General features: G+C 41.4%; 3 protein-coding genes across 3 annotated transcripts; 2 read left to right on the top strand and 1 right to left on the bottom strand.

The window, feature by feature from the left end:
- Positions 1-57: 57 nt before the first annotated feature.
- Positions 58-3,474, bottom strand: LOC107040068 (ESF1 homolog). Its single transcript, XM_015259993.2, has 4 exons — positions 3,295-3,474; positions 1,565-2,836; positions 419-1,185; positions 58-210 (listed from the first exon to the last, which is right to left on the bottom strand). The coding sequence occupies exons 2-4, from the start codon at positions 2,814-2,816 to the stop codon at positions 97-99; spliced, it is 2,133 nt and encodes a 710-aa protein (XP_015115479.1). The 5' UTR covers positions 2,817-2,836; positions 3,295-3,474; the 3' UTR covers positions 58-96.
- Positions 3,298-8,424, top strand: LOC107040067 (muskelin). Its single transcript, XM_015259991.2, has 5 exons — positions 3,298-3,929; positions 4,420-4,489; positions 4,822-4,964; positions 5,043-5,310; positions 5,588-8,424. The coding sequence occupies exons 1-5, from the start codon at positions 3,832-3,834 to the stop codon at positions 7,244-7,246; spliced, it is 2,238 nt and encodes a 745-aa protein (XP_015115477.1). The 5' UTR covers positions 3,298-3,831; the 3' UTR covers positions 7,247-8,424.
- Positions 8,425-8,672: 248 nt separating this feature from the next.
- On the top strand, positions 8,673-12,155 carry LOC107039996 (PMS1 protein homolog 1). Its single transcript, XM_015259882.1, has 6 exons — positions 8,673-8,883; positions 9,095-9,215; positions 9,287-9,451; positions 9,775-10,169; positions 10,494-11,795; positions 11,990-12,155. The coding sequence occupies exons 1-6, from the start codon at positions 8,746-8,748 to the stop codon at positions 12,095-12,097; spliced, it is 2,229 nt and encodes a 742-aa protein (XP_015115368.1). The 5' UTR covers positions 8,673-8,745; the 3' UTR covers positions 12,098-12,155.
- The last annotated feature ends 284 nt before the right edge of the window (positions 12,156-12,439 follow it).

The following is a 12,439-nucleotide window of genomic DNA, read 5'->3' as shown; positions in this document are numbered from 1 at the left end:
AATTCACAGAAAAACCTAGCGATTCGATAGAAATAATTGGGTTTCCAACATTAAAAAAAAATTCTCAACAAATTTCTTTATTATACTAATGACATTCTACTTTATTGGTCTGAAAACATTTTTAGTATTCCTTTTTACAGATTTGATGAGGGCCGCCAGATCAGAAGTCGTCTCGTTTTTTCCACTCTTGGACTGCTTCCTTGATATTTCCTGAAATACAATAAAAAATAAACATCAATTAAATTTCTATTTTATCCCCATTTCATGGGAGTTATAATCGAGATTTTTGTAATTAAAAATTTATGAGAGTTGAATTGAAAAATTCTACACAACTCAGTCTAAATAGACAAAAAAAAGTTTCTGAGAGTCAGGCTCAGATCATTCAACTGTTCCCACATTTCAAAATTGAAAAACCCACCTCCTGGACTTCCCCAGTGGTTCTCCTCTTCAGTTTCTCCTTCACCAGTGCCTCAGTGCCCTTCGTCTTCCTGTAATGCGGATCAGCAGGGTCGATATTGAAGTGATGAGAGGTGAACAGTGCATTGAACCGAGGATCCTCGACGTTCACCTCGAACTCGTCCTCAACAGCGCTCTGCACCAGCTCCTTCTTCTTCTTGCTCATTCGTTTCTTCTTCGATTTCGTGAGTACCTCGCTCTCCTCAATCTTCTTCATATCGAAGTGATGTTTCTGCTGCTCATCCTCCTTATCCAGGAGCAGAAGCTCCAGTTCAGCTTCCCTCTGCGCTGCGTCCTCGTCGTCCTCACTATTTTCAATCGATTTACCCCTGGACTTCTTCTCCTCGAATCCAGAGCTCCTCATCTCCTCAGCGAAATACGAGTCGTTCATGTCGACGTCAGAGGGTATCGAGTCCTCACTGTCAGAGCTTTGATCGACCTCTTCAGAATCTTTAATTTTCCTCTTCTCCTCCCTCTTCGCTTTCTTCTTCTCCTTTCGCTTCTCGAGGAACTGCTCGAAAGGCGTCAGCTTCTCAGACTCTTTCATCCTCTTCTCCACCAATTTCTCCGCCTTCTCCTTGGTTCCCAATCCCCACGTGAACTCCAGATCCCCATCTTTCTTCTTTTTCTCCTCTTCCTGTTGCTCGATTGACTTCAACAGTGATTTGTACTTCTCGAGCGGATTTTTCTTGCTGTCAATGTCTTCCTCATTTCTTCCCTCTTCAGTATCTATATAAAATTATAAAATGTAAAATTAAAATTAATGGGGAAAACGAGACAATTTCATTGAAAATTCTGCAGTTTTACTCTTTTACTCAGTTTTTTAAATAGGAAATAAAAAAAAATATTTTGTGAACAATCTTTAGAATTTAATCTTTCTAAACATTTTCTATTGAGACATTTTTTTCACTCTACCTTTCTTTTTTTCGTTAAGAAATTAAAACCAATAAACTTAGAAATATCTAAATGGAACAACTTTCACAGAAAAATCTAATTTCATTAATATTTCCTATAGAATATTTTCCATTAAACATGTTCTATTAAAAAACGTACAGATAGCAGGTAATTAATAAATTCCCATTTACAAAAAAACTCATAAATATCTCACCAGACTCTTCATCACTGCTTCCACTCGCCAGATACGTCTTGATATCGCTCTCGTCAATATCATCAATCTTCCCCGAGTTAATCTTCTTCGTAATCTCCACCCTATCCAATTTCGTCTCGTCCCACGTGCACTCGACCTTCACCTGCTGCAGTGCAGTAGTGGTGAACTGCCTCGGTTGATACTTGGACACGTCCGGAAGCCTGTCGCAGACCTCCTTGGGCTGCTGCTCGAACTCCATGTCCTCCGGGACGAACCTCAGGTCAATCTTGGTGGCAGTGGACTCGTACTCATGCCCGTCGCACTCCGTGTAGATCCTGTTGGCGCTCTCCTTCGAGTCGAAGACGATCACCGCGTAGTAGTACTTCAACCTGTTCAGCTGGTACTGGCGCAGCTTTTCCCTGCGAAAGTCGTTGCCCTCCTCGTCGTCGTCCCCTCCAGACCTCGTTTCATCCTCGTTTTCCAGGTCTCTGAGCTCGATTGGGCCCTTCATCTCCTCCTCCTTGAGCCTCTCGAGCCCGAATTCTGAGGGGTAAATCCTGACCGAGTGGATCAGACCCCCGGGGGGAAGAAACGAGGTGAAGAGCACCATCAGGTCGACCGCACGAATCCTGTCCCAGTCCATGTTGCACGCAGCCAGTCTCGAGGTTATTTCCTCCGTCGTCTCGGCTTCTCTGTCCAGCTCCCCCCACATGTGCTCGATCCCCTCGTCGTCCTCCGACTCCTCCGAGGACTCGTCGGAGGAACTGTCCGAGAGGAGGGCACCCTCTCCCCTCGCATAATCCACCGACAGATCCTTCAATTTGCTCTTTATTTCACTGGATATCCTAGTGCTCTCGTTCTTCCTCCTCAGCTTCAACTGATCCTCGTTCTCATCCCCTGCTGTCTCCTCCGATTGCTCATCAGAGTCTGATTTTTCTTCAGGATCTTTGGGGTTCTCTTCATTTTTTTCGACGCTGGGAGGATTTTTCGGGGGGACTTTCTTGCTTTTTGATTTCTTGGAGGAAGATTTTTTCACGGTTTCCTCCTCGCTCTCGGAGGAGAGGTCGTAGTACTTCTCGAGATCCTCGGCTGAGGACTTCTGCAGGGGCCTTCCGCGCTTATCGATTGTGTACGTTACTTTGAAGTTTTTGTCTTTGAACATCGACTGGAATCTCTTGTCGATTTTTACTTTTTTCTCGGCTTTGGGAATGCGACGGAATTTTGGGTCCTTCGGGACGTGCGAGAAACGCGGGTCTTTGGATATTTCGTCCATTTTTGGGGTCGGGGAATTCTCTGCAATGAGCGGGAGATTAATCGTAGATTGGGGGGCAATTTTTTATTGAACTCCAGGTGAAAATCGCTGAGATTGTTCAATTAATTTTAGATGTAAGAATTTTAATGGAGAGAATGCTTTTTGCAGGATATTCCGTCGTTTTTTCTTCGAATTTCTAGGAATGAAGTTCTCGTGGAATTTTATTGGAATTCTATGAAGAACTCTGTCTGTTTTTTGCTGTAATTTCTATTGAAAATTAGAGACTTTTTCTACCGAATTCCCTTAACATAAATTTTCCAAGTGTTTTCCACTCTATTTTCCCCTTCTTTAATTAAAAAAAATCAAATAAAAAAGATTAAAAAATAAGTCGAGTCCCACAGAAAATATCTCAATAGAATAAATTGCACAGAAAAATCTAATTCCACTGCAAATTCCACACAAGCAGGTTATGCTCCAAAAAATGGAATTGTCGACTCACCAGTCACTCTCCAAAATATTCCGTCAATCTCAAGAAGAAACTCGAGCAAAAACCTCCCCTCGGCAGTCGCCAAGGAGCCCTATCCCCAAAAATATCCGACTCCAAATAAAAAAAATGACGAATGAACCCAACGATTCACGGAAACACGTGTTGTTGTCAACTGTCGTCCATTCCCTCCCGGACTGCCTTACCAACTGAATATTCGGAGTGGGAGAACGGCAAGAAAAACCGAGTGGACGACACGTCGAGCTCTTGCTGCTGCTCCTCGTGAATTATCATATTTTCCTCGTAGCAGGTGCCACATACATGTCCCCTCGTGAATTTAATCCCCCGAAAAGTGTTACCGAAGACACCTAGACCCCCGGATCAGCCGTTCCACTGCGAGGGAAGAAGTAGCAGTCTCTCTTGGCGAGAAATAGTGGAAGCAGACCGAGAAAGGCTCGTCATTCTCACGGGCCATTGTTTAACACGTAAAAACAAGATCAAATGAATTAATAGTCGCAGTATCAAAGGTTATGGTTATGTCATTTGCGTAATATGGCGTCCTCCGAGGTATCAGACGATGGACAGGACTGGAAGACCATCGAGTACAGAATATACAAGTGCTCGAGTTATTCACCCACTTATGTGCCAGAGTAAGTCGTCTGTTGATAGAGGTTTCACCAATTTTCAGCTGCATAACGTTAGATTTCACTGGAGACTTTCAGGGGATTGGAAAAGTCAGAGGGCATTCCTTGAATGACGATTTGTCATTGTAAACATGTTGTTGTCCTAGTATAGAATTTTAATTATTTAGAATAACATTTAATTGGAAAATGCAGATGTTTCTTGAAGATGTCCCATTCTAGAGTCCATTCCTTCCTTTTGTAAATTTCTATCAAGAAGAAAAATATCTGATAATAAATATTTGATAGAAAAAATTATGAAGAATTTCAATTATCTAGAATATTTACACGTGTGAAAACTTGTGGCTGTTTGTCTGAGGAATTTATTCAAAAATTCATTTGTTTGTTTCGTAGATTTGTATCTAGAATTTTTATATAGAAATACTTGGACATGAATTTAATAAAAGAGTCAATTTGAAATTCATTGATATTAAAGTATTCAATTATTCTTCAATTGAAGGAACATTCTCGTCGATAAACCGTTGGATCAGTCCTCTCGCTGGTCGTCGGACAATGACAATCACCCTCAGGTAAGATTAATCCCCACGTTCTTACAGTTTTCTTCAACATAAATTTTTCTGGTTTTTTCCATTTATTTTTTCTTCTTTTTTCGTTAAAAAATCAAACAGATAAAATATTAAGAAATTGAACCAAGGAATTTCCAGGGAATATTTTCCATTAAACATTGCTACTGAATAAAAATTACCTAGATAACCTGAGGAATTAAAAAACTACCAGAAATTCCAATAGAACTTTTCAGCAAATTCTCCCGATTTTTCTATAAAATTTGATCGCACGTGTAGTAACACTGAATTGCAATCTCTTTTTCTATTTTTTCTGCACCCCCCAACGACCCCATCAGTACCTGGCCCTGAAGCTCCAGAGGCCCTCGATCGTTCGCTCCATAACATTCGGAAAATTCGAGAAAACCCACGTCTGCAACATGAAAAAGTTCAAGATCTACGGTGGAATGGAATACGACAACTTGATGGAGCTGCTGAAAGGGTACGTTATCCCCCATTTGGCCTAGAGTCCTCCATCCCCCAGGTAAACCCAAGAACCGAAGAATTCAATCCATTCCAGGGGCCTGAAGAACGACTCGATATCGGAGACGTTCGAGCTGAAGCACAAAATCGGCAGGAACGACGTATACTACCCAGTCAGATACATAAAGATCATGCCCCTGCAGTCCTGGGGGCCAAGTTTCAACTTCTCCATCTGGCACGTTCGTCTCACGGGGATGGACGATCCCCTGGTGATAAAGCCTTGCATAAAGTACGTGGAACAGTACTTCCAGAACGAGATTATAAGACTCTGCATGAAACACTTTCGGCGGCTGGAACAACCCCAGGTATTTTTACATTTCGCGTTTCTGTTTTTTTTTAATTCTCCCATTTTTATTTACGAAAAAAATCTATGAAACAACTCCATTTATTTTTTGAAGATACATTTTTTCATTCTAATTGTATAACTGATTAATTTTTTCATTCAGTTAATTTTTCCCCCAATTTCACATAATTCATTCAGTTGGATTTTCTTTCCCCCGATTTATCCCTTGATTTTTCCACTGAATTCCCTCCCAAAATGTCTTCACGCACCTCAATAAACAATGAATAAAAAACCCCCAGGTTGTCCAGACCCTGGAGACGGTGGGAAATGTGAAGCTAGAGGACCCCCGCCTGTCAGTGCTCTACGACATCCTGGTGAAACGTGGAGACCATCACGAGGCCGAGCACTTCATAACAAACGCCATAAGCGTCGGATTGCTGGACGACTACATAAACAGCCAGCCATACCGAGCAGTCTGGAAGAAGATGTCGTGTGAGGAGCCCCGCCCCGGGATGCGTGGTGGTCACCAGATGGTCCTGGACTCCGCAGCGGAGACCCTTTACCTCTTCGGGGGTTGGGACGGTACCCAGGACCTGGCAGACCTCTGGCATTACGACATAAAAACCGAGAAGTGGTCCCTGATCTGCAAGGACACCGAGTCAGCAGCTGGTCCCAGCGCTCGTTCCTGTCACAAGATGTGCCTGGACCCTGAGAAAAGGCAGCTCTTCACCCTGGGAAGATACCTGGACACCCAGTACCGCACCCCAGAGAACCTGAAGAGTGATTTCTTCGTCTACGACATAGAGTCCAACAAGTGGACGCAGATATCAGAGGACACTGGAGCCGTGGGTGGTCCCAGATTGATCTTCGATCACCAGATGTGCATGGACGTCACCAACAGGATGATATACGTCTTCGGGGGAAGGGTGCTGGTGCCCTCTGGAGCCACTGAGGACGGTGGCCCCATCACCACTGCTGAACCCATCTTCTCGGGACTGTACTCGTACCACGTGGCCACCAGCACCTGGAACATCCTCGCCTGTGATATCGCCAGACCCAGTCCCTTCAGTGTTCCAATCATCAGGTCACGTGTGGGCCATTCCATGCTGTTCAACCCAGTTGACAGGAAGCTTTACATCTCTGCTGGGCAGAGGAGCAAGGAGTACCTGAACGACTTCTTCACTTATGAAGTTGACAGTAATATGGTGGAGCACATCAGTGTCACTGACTTTGGGGGACAGGACTCCAACCACATACCAGCAGCTGGCTACACCCAACGAGCAACTATTGATCCTGTTCTGGGGGAGATCTACGTGCTCTCTGGGCTGAGCAAGGACAAGGACAAGAGGGAGGAGAATGTGCAGAACTCTTTTTGGGTTTATAAGATCAAGAAGAACAGCTGGACGTGTGTCTATCGTAATGAGAATGGCGGGGAGAAGTACTGGAGCAAAATGCAGGACTACGAGCCCTGTCCACGTTTTGCTCATCAATTGGTTTATGATACTGATAAGAAGGTCCATTATCTCTTCGGGGGAAATCCTGGGAGGTCCTGCCTGCCCAAGCTCAGGCTCGATGACTTCTGGCAGCTGAAACTCTGCAGGCCCAGTCAGGAGCAGATACTCAAACGATGCAAACTCATTATTCGAAAGTACAAGTTCAAGGAATTGGCACTCAGCAGCAGCATCGAGGCACTGGAGTACCTTCAGAGGGATGTCTCGGAGATTATCGATCATGAGGACGAGGGGCAGACGAAGGAGTTCCAGGCCCTCACTTCGGTTTTGTTCAGGGAACAGGAGAGGATCGCCGATCTCCAGGGGGGAGAGGAGAGCGGGCTCGAGGAGTCCATGGAGAGGGAATTCCATCAGAGGAGGGCTGAACTTTTTGATAGGCTCATGGAGTTCTTTCCAGAGACTCTCACACAACCCAGGGCCAATCTCGTCGATCTTCTGCTGTTGTGACACAGGCGCTGAAGGGCTCAGCCTTCTTGAGGGCTTTTTTCTTCGTTTTTATTTCGTGCATTTCTGGTGATTGACCCGCGTGGGAACATACTCATTTCAATCAACTCGACGTACGAAATTTCGGCGGGTTTTTTCGTTTTATCGATTTTTTAATGCTACTAGTCCGGATTGGAGTGCCTCAGGATGGAGAGGATTTTATTGGAAATGAGGATTCTAGCGAATGTATTTTTTTTATTGATTGTCTCACATGTTGCCCTGTATATAGTGTACCTTAGTAATGAGACGTACGAAGAAATTTGATGGGAGAAAATTCTGTTGGAGTTGTGTCGGTTTTTTGATGATTTTAGTGAAAAATTACAGTTTTTCTGCAAGTTTTTTAATGAAAGTGGTTGATAGAGAAATCTATACGTTGACTTGATTTTTTTAATAAAATATCTCAGTAGCTGGATCGAAAAATGGGGACTTATGAATTTTTTCTCCTGGGAAATTTGTAATTTTTCAATAGAATTGACAGAAAAACATCAGAATCTCAAACGAAAGACGTTTTTTATTGAATTTTTTCGTACGTAAATTTTTTTACTTTCAGTTTGCGATATCATCTTGACGTATTACAGGATATGAGTGATAGAGTTTATGATAAGCTGGAAGATTGATAATTCTCTGTGATATGTCGAGATACATCAGACTCGAAGTCATTGTTATAGTTAGTTGCAGTTATTGAGAATGAAACATGACAAAGTATTCTGACGTACTTGAAATAAGCTTTATGTAAAGTCGGGATTTCTAATTGTTAATATGCTCCTAGATATTATTCAATTAAACGACACTTCAGCCTTTTTTTTACAGTCATCATCTTCGTTTATGTTCTCCTCAACAGGTAATTGAGATATTTTGGTGATCATTATTTATAGATTATGGACAACTCATTTTTTCGTTATATTTTTTAATGCCGACGAATTTATCGAGTGCGAATGGATAAGTTTAGTGAGTTTCTTGCGAACATTCGCGTGCTTCCAATGATCTCCACTCTCAAGCAGCTATTCGGTTATCATAATTAATTGTTAAGTTCATCGTGATTATGCAGAACTGTAAATATTGTTCATTATGCGCTGTTGAATAATATCTATCGCCATTACTTGGATATGAAATTTTGTAATAAACACTCTTCATTAAATTAATTATCTTGTTATTATTTTTTGAATTTAGAAGCTGATGTTTAAATTTAAAAAATCCAAACTATTTTATTGGCTTTTTTATCATCACAAATTTATTTCCATTCCATAAATTGGATAGAGAATTATTGAAAATTCATCAAAATAAAAAATTGCAATAAATTGAATTTTTTTAATATTCTCTCTTACGTGACACTTTTTGAATGTGCGATTTTTATTGGTTAGGAATCGTGAAAAGAGCGGGACTCAGACTGTCTGGCGTTGGAAATCATGTCCACATGCACTAGTTTTCCAAAATAAAAATATAAACAGTTAATTGCAGGTACAATGGGAATTTCGGCACTTGATAAAAAGACAATTAAACAGATAACAACTACACAAGTGATAACATCTGTGTACAGTGCTGTCAAAGAATTGGTTGAGAATGCACTCGATGGAGGTGCAAATAATATTGATGTTTATTTGGTACGTAAATTTCCATAGCCCAGATATTTTTTTTAATTCCATTTTTCAATTTCTTTAATTTTTCATAATTTCGTCGTTCTATTCATTAATTAAAAAAACATCTTTAAGCAGTAATTAATTAATTAATTGATTGATTGATGAAGTAAAATCAAATTCTCATAAATAAACAATATAAAATAATTTAAATTGCACAAAATTACGGTTTTTTCAGGAAGATAAAGGTCTGACGTTTATCGAAGTCAAAGACAATGGGAAAGGAATATCGAAAGCAGACTCTGTTTACATGGCTCTGCAGTCTTACACATCAAAAATTTCAGATATGAATGATTTAGGTAGAAAATAGATGATTCATTAATTGATTAAAATTCGACGATTTGATTTTGCCATCAATTTTATATTTCAGAGTCTTTACAGACCTATGGGTTCAGAGGGGAAGCTCTCAATGCTATCTGCAAGGTATCAGATGTCAAGATAATCACGAGAACCCATGAGGATGATCATGCACGATGCTACACACTTTCTCACGAGGGGAATATTGATAAGGCTGAGTTTTGTAATCGAGCTATTGGTGAGGATTTCTTCTAATTATTGGGAACGATAGCCATTCTCTTAAAAAAATTTAATAATGTTTTTTTGACGGTTCTATGAAGAGAATTAATTCCTCATTATTGATTATCACTCATTATTATTCCAAATTCATTAAATAATTCATTCAAATAGTTAATTTTTTTAATGGAAAGATATTTCAAGTTGGGGAAATACTATTTAAAATAATTTTTGAAAATTCTTGGAAACGATTGTATTCAATTATTTGGAATGGAATTAGGACATTTCAAGACGTGAATTTCAGAAAAGATTTCAAATTTAATAAATTGATCATTTTTCCTGCAGGAACAACTGTCCAAGCGAGATCTCTCTTCAAGAACTTTCCAGTTCGTCGACAAATGATAAGCAACAAGAGGCATGTAAACGAAGACGTCAGATCAATTGAAAACCTCCTTCAAGATTTTGGAATCTGTCGGCCAGCATTGCGAATCAATTACCGAGTGGATGACACTACAGTTTTCTCGAAAATCCCTGCGGAGAGCGAAGAGCAGAGTCTCGCCAATGTTTTCGGGAGGAAATTCGCAGCTCAGTACGAGACCCTCAGTTTCAAGGATTCAGATCTGGACGTGAGATTAATGGTCCCCAAAAAAGACTTGACAGACCTGTCGAGCATCAGTCAAATTCACTATCAACATATTTTCGTCAATGGCAGGCCTGTGATACTCAAGGAGTTGGAAAAGGTTCAGTGAAATTAATTTTTTGTAGCTATTGCATGAAATTTCTCAATTCCAAAAAAAATTATTTCATTGAGATTTTATTTTCTAGATTTTTTTGATTAAAGAACGACTGAAAAAAATAATCACCGATTATATGAGAACAATTTTTTTCTGTTCCTTGTTTTTTCCATTAAATTTTTATAAGTTTCCCACAATAAAATCGAAGAAAAAAGCATTTGAAAATTACTGTTCACTTTTAATTTAGAAATAATCCCAATAGAATGAGTCATGGAGAAATCAACATATATATACTTTTTCTATGAACAAATATCTGTTAAAAAATTGCAGATAATCATCAAACTTCTCTCAACCCACTTCGTGGACAGAATGGCCCCCCGAAAAAAGCCAGGCTTCTTCCTAACTCTCACAGTGCCCCCATCAACAGTAGACGTCAACCTAGAGCCGAATAAAACAGCAGTTCTCCTAGTCAACCACTCCTCCATAACAACCACCATAACCGACTTGCTATCCACTTACTACGAAGTGACCGTTGAGCTCTCGCAGCCCCCAGAGCCCTCCCCAGACCCTCCGAATGACTCTAGTCTCTCACAATCAGCCCTCGACGAGTCCCAGTCCCCAGAAACCGACATAAAATCCCCAACCCCCAAAAAACGAAGAATAGAAAAGCCAGGAAAATCCATTTCAAACGAGGAAGACAAGGAGAACGTGACTTTAAATGGTGGAATGACCCCAGGAGTCAGTTCCTCTGGGCTATCCCCAGGAGTCACTCCCCCCGAGACATTCCCAGAGGTCTCCCCCCCTGGAGTGCCCCCAGGAGTCACTCTCTCTAAAGAAGAGCCGATGACAGAATTACCAGAAGTGAATTTAGGGGAGGATTTCAGCACTCAGGAGATCAACGCCCTTCCCACCCTGGATGACGAGGAAGTTCAGGCGGTGGAGGCTGCCCTGGCGTCACTAACGACCCCTGAGAATAGCCCAAACATCGAGATCACTGCGTCCCAGTGGAGCAAGGGACACGTGCCCTTCAATTTACCAGGAAAAACAGACGTTTCGATCATGAATTTGGCATCTCGCTCCCCAAAACCGTCGAGCAGAGTCAGTTCTTCGAACAATCCAGAAGCCAATAAAATTGGTTTTCAAAAGTTCTCGAAGGAGATGAGGCCCCAGTTAATTCGGGATCATCCTGAGATGAATCTCGTGCAGATAGCTAAATTGCTGACTGATGAGTGGAAGGGGCTGACTCCAGGGGAGAGAGAGCATTATCGAGAGATTGGGATGCAGGAGGAGGCGAGTTTGCGGGCGAAGGCATCGCCGAGTGGCCCGAAGGTCCCCAAGTCGAGGGACTCTGTGGGTAATAAGAAGAGGCTGCTGAATTTGCTGGAGAACATGAAGGAGCAGAGATCGAGGGACAGGGGGAATGCAGCGGGGAGGACTATCGTTCCTTGGAATGTTAATATGCAGAGTCTGGTGCGAGCTTTTCGAGGCAATGGGGGCAGTGGGCGGAGGGAGATGATCGTGGGAAGGGTTGGAGGTGAGGTGTGGATTGCTAGAACTAATATGCAACTCTGGGGGCTGGACGTGGAGACGATGTTTGAGGGACTGAAGCTGAGGGATTATGAGCGTGAAAAGGTATTAGTGCTGGCTTTTCGAATTTTCTGGAATTCAAGTAATATTTATTCTTCAGTTAAAAAAAAGGATTTATTTATGTGCTCATTGGAAGGAATAAATAATTAATTAATTCAATGCCATATGAGGTCACGACAAAAAATCAGAAAAATCTACGGAATTTCTATTGAAATCGTAATCATTTCATTTTATTTCAGATTCCAGAATTCATTGAGCACTGCCTCCAACGGTGGCTCAACGAGAAGGACTCGATGGACTTGATGCATCCAATATTTGATTTTTCAACGTTAAAAAAAAATAACTGAACCGATGAAGCATGATCTTTCCGTCAATTTGCAATGGGCAATGTAAATTAATGATGAATAAAGCGAATTATGTTGCATGTCAAATTCCATTGACTTTCTCAAAAAAAATTGAATTACGCGAAATGCTTGCGCATAAACCAAGAATACTATTCTCCGTCTTTAATCGTTGGAATCCCCTCTATGGGAAATCATGCAAAATATTTTCCTCCACGTGCGGCCTCAAAACAAAATAATTCGGCGGCACGTGCAGGTAATTGGTTCAATAACACCGCGATACAGTGATAAAAGTCCTCGTTACCCAAAGCAACAAACACCTAGCAATGTGATCAGGAGATTTTGCTG

Source organism: Diachasma alloeum, unplaced genomic scaffold, assembly GCF_001412515.2.
Source record: "Diachasma alloeum isolate Michigan unplaced genomic scaffold, Dall2.0 Dall_scaffold_00315, whole genome shotgun sequence".
NCBI classification, from domain to species: Eukaryota; Metazoa; Arthropoda; class Insecta; order Hymenoptera; family Braconidae; genus Diachasma; species Diachasma alloeum.
This window is presented reverse-complemented; position numbering and strand designations above follow the sequence as displayed.

Excerpts from the sequence above, each read along its gene's own strand:
- LOC107040067 (XM_015259991.2), top strand. The coding sequence starts at position 3,832 with ATGGCGTCCTCCGAGGTATCAGACGATGGACAGGACTGGAAGACCATC. Across the intron at positions 3,930-4,419 it reads TCACCCACTTATGTGCCAGA|GAACATTCTCGTCGATAAAC; the intron begins GTAAGTCGTCTG and ends CTTCAATTGAAG. Across the intron at positions 4,490-4,821 it reads ACAATGACAATCACCCTCAG|TACCTGGCCCTGAAGCTCCA; the intron begins GTAAGATTAATC and ends CGACCCCATCAG.
- LOC107039996 (XM_015259882.1), top strand. The coding sequence starts at position 8,746 with ATGGGAATTTCGGCACTTGATAAAAAGACAATTAAACAGATAACAACT. Across the intron at positions 9,452-9,774 it reads GTTTTGTAATCGAGCTATTG|GAACAACTGTCCAAGCGAGA; the intron begins GTGAGGATTTCT and ends TTTTTCCTGCAG. Across the intron at positions 10,170-10,493 it reads TACTCAAGGAGTTGGAAAAG|ATAATCATCAAACTTCTCTC; the intron begins GTTCAGTGAAAT and ends AAAAAATTGCAG.
- LOC107040068 (XM_015259993.2), bottom strand. The coding sequence starts at position 2,816 with ATGGACGAAATATCCAAAGACCCGCGTTTCTCGCACGTCCCGAAGGAC. Across the intron at positions 1,186-1,564 it reads AAGCAGTGATGAAGAGTCTG|ATACTGAAGAGGGAAGAAAT; the intron begins GTGAGATATTTA and ends AATTTTATATAG. Across the intron at positions 211-418 it reads CCACTGGGGAAGTCCAGGAG|GAAATATCAAGGAAGCAGTC; the intron begins GTGGGTTTTTCA and ends ATTGTATTTCAG.